General features: G+C 36.0%; 1 protein-coding gene across 1 annotated transcript; it reads left to right on the top strand.

Annotated features, from left to right (window-relative positions):
* Window positions 1-2724: 2724 nt before the first annotated feature.
* On the top strand, window positions 2725-5838 carry LOC149247841 (uncharacterized). Its single transcript, XM_089458303.1, has 3 exons — window positions 2725-3262; window positions 3407-3782; window positions 4664-5838. Exons 2-3 carry the CDS (start codon window positions 3427-3429, stop codon window positions 5517-5519), a joined length of 1212 nt encoding a protein of 403 aa, XP_089314429.1. The 5' UTR covers window positions 2725-3262; window positions 3407-3426; the 3' UTR covers window positions 5520-5838.
* The last annotated feature ends 512 nt before the right edge of the window (window positions 5839-6350 follow it).

Raw genomic sequence — 6350 nt, 5'->3', positions numbered from 1 at the left:
CTACTAAGACATTTCTGTTGAATTCTGCTTATCAGGACTAGCCTACGAAGAAAAAACACAAAGACTCGCCAACAACTACACTTAAATCAAATAACTTAGAGAAAATGATCAATTATGGATGAGTCCAAGACTTTTATGAGCCAAATATTTGCCAATCATTAATATTAATGAAAGCATTTAGAATATCGAAAACCATAAATTCACTTCATTTCACCATTAATTGACACAATGTGGATCCACATGGGCTTTGAAACATGTCAACTTTATCGAAGAAATCAGATGTTTGTTCTACTAAAACTTGCAATATCATTTACCTGAGGACCCGATTAATTTTATCGGAATATATTTAATATAAAATCACATCCACCCTTAATCACAACTTTTTGAATGAGACGTCCCCTTAGATCCGCCGATCTTCGATTGTGATGTGTCTTATGAACCTGATTGCCTTTATTATAACAACTTCAATGTAATATCACATCCACCATATCACAACTTTTGAATCCTTATCACTTTGAAACCTCCAATTGTGTTACGTGTTGCAGACCCAACGGCTTCATCATAACATGCCTTAGATCATACTTGTCGACAGAATGTAGAAACCCAACAACATTTTTGGCTTGCCTCTTAACCAACAACTGTAACCAAAACCATCTAATTCCATAAGAACCACCTTTAAGAAAAATTCATAAATAAAGATTCGTAAAATAATATAAATTAGTGAAGCAAACTAACTCTATAGTTGTCACAGAGATACTTACCCATGGAATCTGAACGTTGATATTTGTTTTAGAAAGGAACCATGCCCAGTATTCATTTCAATGTCATGCTTTATGTATTTATCTATCATTTCTCGTATATTGTGTGGACTCGATACTATTTAAAATAAGAAATATTCTTGTCAAAGTTTCCTTAGTCTATAACTTTTGCTATATCATTTAAATTCCTTTAAACAGTTAAGGTTTTCTATACCTTCGTTGTTGCTACATGTTCTAAAAGTTTCTTGATTAATAAGTCCTTCGAGCTACTACATGTTCTCAAAGCTTTGTTAATTAATATATCGGTATGGATTTTTCCAAATAACTCAATATACAATGCAATGAAGTGCTTAGTTTACACACACTGTATTTTCTGTAGAACTTCTACGCACTTGTATATTGAAAAAAAAAAGAAAATGTTTTAATCAACTTGATCTGTCATAATACTTTGGGAACTTATCTATCCATTGCATAAAAACATTCTTGCCATGTTGTTGGTTGTACAAATAAAATCAAAACTGACCAAATAAGCAGTGCATTTCAATATTGCATCACTTCGTTCAACCTGCACCTGGCTTATCATTCCATGTTGTAATTACGTGGGAAGGACTTGTCCATATACATCGCAGCTAAATTTCTTATCGGATCTGCTTGTAAATGGATATCAGTGTTTTTTGGAATTGGCATCGTAAAAATACCCATAAATGGAAGTGGACTTGATCATAATATAAATCACAATTAAATTCCAAATCGGGTACATCCTATCAGAGCTTACAACTTTCGGAATTATTAAAAAGCCTAATATAATGAACATACGCGATATGGATCATAAAGCAGATTTAAATTCTATATTGGGTCCAGGGGGTGAACCAAATATATTGGAAAAGTTCCGATGGGAGAACTTTCACTATATGACATGTTATGATGTGGGCCATCGGAGCTCCAAAGTATAACGATATCGGAGTTGTGCGAGACATACCATATATAAAACTCTGATAAATGGGATTCTCCAATTTGGGACAATAGAGCAAAATACATAAAAATGAGTCTAGCAGAGGTAGACTTAACTATGGTTGTGCCAACAACACGGGTCCTTAAACTTTTGAAATTTAGTTCGCAAAGGCTTTTCAAGATGTTCGAATATAATACCTTTGTGTTGAGGTTTTAAAGTTAAACCTAAACTTTATCTTTTTTTAATTAAATTTTTTTGGAATCTTAAAACTAAGATTTCCTTATATTATTATTACAGTTATTACTATTTTTGCAAATTTTAAAACAGTGCTTATTCTTTATTAATTCTATTATTAACTATAATATGAGGTTTTTGAATCCAAACACCCCATATATAATATTTTACTCAAATATTGCTTTTACTTACTTCCATATGACCCATAGCTCCTCTCGTCGTTGCCTTTTACTTACTTCCATATGACCCATAGCTCCTCTCGTCGTTGCTTTCCACCTCTAGGTACAAATGCTAGTTTATGTTTATCGACGCAACCATTTCTTTATGTTTATTCAACATCAAATGGGGAGAACATATAATTCATGTGTGTACCTAGCAGTACGGTATCACGTTATTTTGACAAATAACGCCATATAATCCCATTCACACAGGCATGCATATCACCCTTAGCAGGTGATCTTCGCGGGCTCTTCTATTTTGAGAAACTCTGAGAGCTCAATATTGTGCCAAAACCATTAAGATATTTGATCTTCGCCGGTTCTTCTATTTTGGTCAACTCTCAGAGCTCAATATCGGGCCAACAACATTAAGATATTTCGTCATAGACGGGGACAGAATGGCTAGCCTACCTATCTTGACTTCAAATATATAATTATAATTATAATGATAATGTGATTCAACGTGTCAATCTGATATTAGTTTAGTGATATCCAGAAATAACATTTCCTTGCTTTCAAATTAAGGTAAGGTAAATAATCAGTGGAAAAGAAGGCAACCGACCATTCCCACGAGATGACCATTCAAACAGATTGTTACCATTCAAATATATTGTCATAGACAGTGCCATGGAATGTCAGAATTGCAAGCAACTTCAAACAGGAACAAGTCAATAAGGTGAGACAATTCCATCAAATTCCTTACAAAAATCGGGGATACTCTGTTATAAAACAGCCTAGATTGTGTGTACCATTGTCAGAGACAGTGCCGTGGAATGTCAGAATTGCAAGCAACTTCAAACAGGAACAAGTCAATAAGGTGAGACAATTCCATCAAATTCCTTACAAAAATCGGGGATACTCTGTTATAAAACAGCCTAGATTGTGTGTACCATTGTCATAGACAGTGCCGTGGAATGTCAGAATTGCAAGCAACTTCAAACAGGAACAAGTCAATAAGGTGAGACAATTCCATCAAATTCCTTACAAAAAATCGGGGATACCCTGTTATAAAACAGCCTAGATTGTGTGTACCATTGTCATAGACAGTGCCGTGGAATGTCAGAATTGCAAGCAACTTCAAACAGGAACAAGTCAATAAGGTGAGATAATTCCATCAAATTCCTTACAAAAATCGGGGATACTCTGTTAGAAAACAGCCTAGATTGGTTGGTACACACACGTCTAAAGCCGTTTCCTGAATTTAATGCAAGGATCTAACATCCCCATCCTGACTGTGTGTTTAGGGAGAAGTAAATAGATAACCATGTATGCTACGGTATCGCTAGAGGCCTACAAGCAGGCTGCAGCAACGAATGAAAATACCCAACAGGGTGGGGTTCTATTCCCCCCACCCGAAGGCCCTTACTCTGCATATTTGGTTTTTCAACAAAATGAAGATGAAGGCGACGAGGAGCAGGGTGCGTGCTGTTGGGGCTGCTGCTGTAACGAGTTGCGAGAATTGCCTTTCCCTCAAGATAAATGCTTGTCAACCCTCTACACGACGGGCAGTGGAGAACATTCCCATACGCAAAGGGATAGAGTGTATTTTATTCCGGTTCTAGGCCAACCCATCTCCTCCAATCGGTATTACGTTGTTCGAGCTGAACGCAAGTACAAAGGGTGAGCATCTCTGCTATTTATCAGAATCTGTTTTCCGCCATAAAACCCTGCATCGTTGTTCTGGTTATAGCTAACCGTGGTTAAACAAATTTATTCAGTTTTGGTTTAAATCTGACAATATTTTTTGAATGGTATAAATGAAAGAGTTCAAATTTCCAATACCAAAAAATCCCACCAAATTTTCAACAAAATCCAACCAAAAAAATTAGACTACCCTAAAAATATATGAGAGTATTAGAAAATTATGTTAGAAAGTTTTCTCCCCTTACAGTGTCAATACTATAATGTAGGGAAGATTTTTGTTGCGGACAAAGAAGCCATCTCATAAAAGTACGAGACATTCATTATTTGTGAAAAAACCAATCTCATGATTTCATTATTTGTGAAAACATCAATGCCATGATGGTCTGTTTCTGACTAGAGGCAGGTAGTGTGGTGACAGGGACTCATAAGCCAGTCAGGTAGTGTAGTGACGGGTACTCATAAACTACATGTGAGAAGAATCCAACTTTTGCAGCTATGATTGTGGATAAACCAGGCTTGAGGATCATCTTTATGAGGATTGAAGATTTATTTGGGGCACAGTTACAGAGTCCATCATTAAAAAAAAGCTATAATAATATTGGTAAAAATCTCTGGAGAAATTTTAATTTAGTGGCCATAGCTGTGAGATGTAAATTATGAAATTCAAGATTTTATTTTTGAGTAGATAAAAAGAAATGTCAACACTGATCTATTTCAATTGCAGATTAGCTTGCAAAATCACTAAGAGATAAAGAACAATGACTGTCATATGCATTTGTCAATTTTTTTTGTTTATATCATTTGGTAACTGAAAAAGAATGAGAAGGTTGGCTGCTAACTGTTTGATCTGTGTACAGATTGGTGGAAACCTGCTCCACAGAAGAAGACATGACTAAGTTCTGTATCTGTAGATGTATCAAAGACTTGCGTCCTAGATCTCTGGAACCCAACAATCCATACCAACAGATCCAAGTAATTCGAAAGAGATGTGGGTTCACTTCAAAGTGCATCGCTTCTGATGGTTTTCCTCCACAGTTTCTACGTAGGGATGGTTGGTCAGTTAGCCCCAAAGATTTGCGTGGTAAACATGACAGACTTGCATATGTTCGAGGCGAGAATGCTCACTTGAGGGCACAATTACCCCCTTCCAATTTTTCATTCTCAGAGAAAATATCACCCATTGTTATAGTTGGTGAATGGTACTGTCCCTTTATCTTCATCAAGGAGCTGGGCAACAGCTATGAGGATCCCAAAATTCAGCTGATGGAGACACCCTTCTACAAGATGGAGCTAGAGAAATTTTGGGAGGAGATTTACAGAACAGAAGTCAGTGCTCCCGGTGAAGATATAGTTGTACAAAGAACAACAAGGGTGGAAGAACCATTACTATTTGGAACTGAGGCAGTTGAAGAGATTAGAGATGATGATGGGAGTGTTTGGATGAAAGGAATAATGCAGGAAAAGGGAAAATTGATGGGGGTGAGACTAAACTGGCCCATTATTACAAAAATCAGGACAGATCAAGGTAGACAAGGATTAGAAGCAACAAGCAGAGATGTGAGAGTGGATAAGTTATTCAGTAACAGTGGCACTGGAAGAAAGTTTGTGTGTTATGTTGTAGTGGAGAGATATGTTTTGAAAAGAATGGATGGAAGTGTTGCTCTGACATATTCATTTAGAAATTGCGACCAGATAGAAGGGAAATGGGAATAGAAATGCATCCAATCTGATAAGGAAATGATACGGTGCCTCAAAAGTACAATCTGCAGTGTTTTGTCTGTTATATCTATATATAGAAAGATAGATGTACTTACTAAGATAACCTATGATTTCATAATTCTTTTCATCGAGTGCACAGTAGTTGTATTATAATACCGAGTAGTTGTATTATTAGGATCATGTGAAATATGTCAGGATTCTGAGTACAGTTGAAAGATTCGTAAGTCAGTGTATTTTCTATTTCTCGCCATTATTCAATGGGTTGCATTCTTTTGCCTTTACATGTAAACAGGGGACTGTATTATTTATTTTCCTTCACATGTAAACAGTGGACTATGTTATTATTTATTTAATATAGTTGAGCATTCTTTATTTGCTAATTGTCTGGTGGTCTATCTTGTTTTTTCTTCAACTTCATAGACCCAGTCGTTGTTTTAATGGCAGTTTTGTTTTACAATTTGTCTCCACCCAAAGTTTGGTATTTCCTTGCTTATTCGGTTCATAAAATCTTAAAATCCAAGAAATCAAAATTCAGAAAGATATAGGTGATATAGCTAATGCTTTTTCTAGGCTATCGATACAAGAATCACTGAAAGTTTTATGGAGTTGGATAATGGGCTTTCATATGTCATCATCTCCACAGGCACGTATTGCTATCTGCCTCTCAAGCCTTTTCTTAGGGCCAGAAAGAAAAATACATGAGCGTTTTGGAATTTACAACTTAGTGGTTTTCATACTGTGTTGTTTTTTCGCTAAGTATCATATATTTCATGTTGTGATTCTAGCAAGTGCAAACAAAGAAAGGGCATCATCTATGTCGTGATT

Source organism: Pinus tabuliformis, chromosome 7 (genome assembly GCF_031772625.1).
Source record: "Pinus tabuliformis cultivar Carrire ecotype Pingquan chromosome 7, CPIR1, whole genome shotgun sequence".
Classification (NCBI taxonomy): Eukaryota; Viridiplantae; Streptophyta; class Pinopsida; order Pinales; family Pinaceae; genus Pinus; species Pinus tabuliformis.
The sequence above is the reverse complement of the archived record's forward strand: the minus strand, read 5'-3'. Positions and strand labels throughout refer to the sequence as shown.

Bases quoted from the DNA above. Each gene is read 5' to 3' on its own strand.
- LOC149247841 (XM_089458303.1), top strand. From the start codon at position 3,427: ATGTATGCTACGGTATCGCTAGAGGCCTACAAGCAGGCTGCAGCAACG. The intron at 3,783-4,663 runs GTGAGCATCTCT...ATCTGTGTACAG, and splicing joins GCTGAACGCAAGTACAAAGG to ATTGGTGGAAACCTGCTCCA.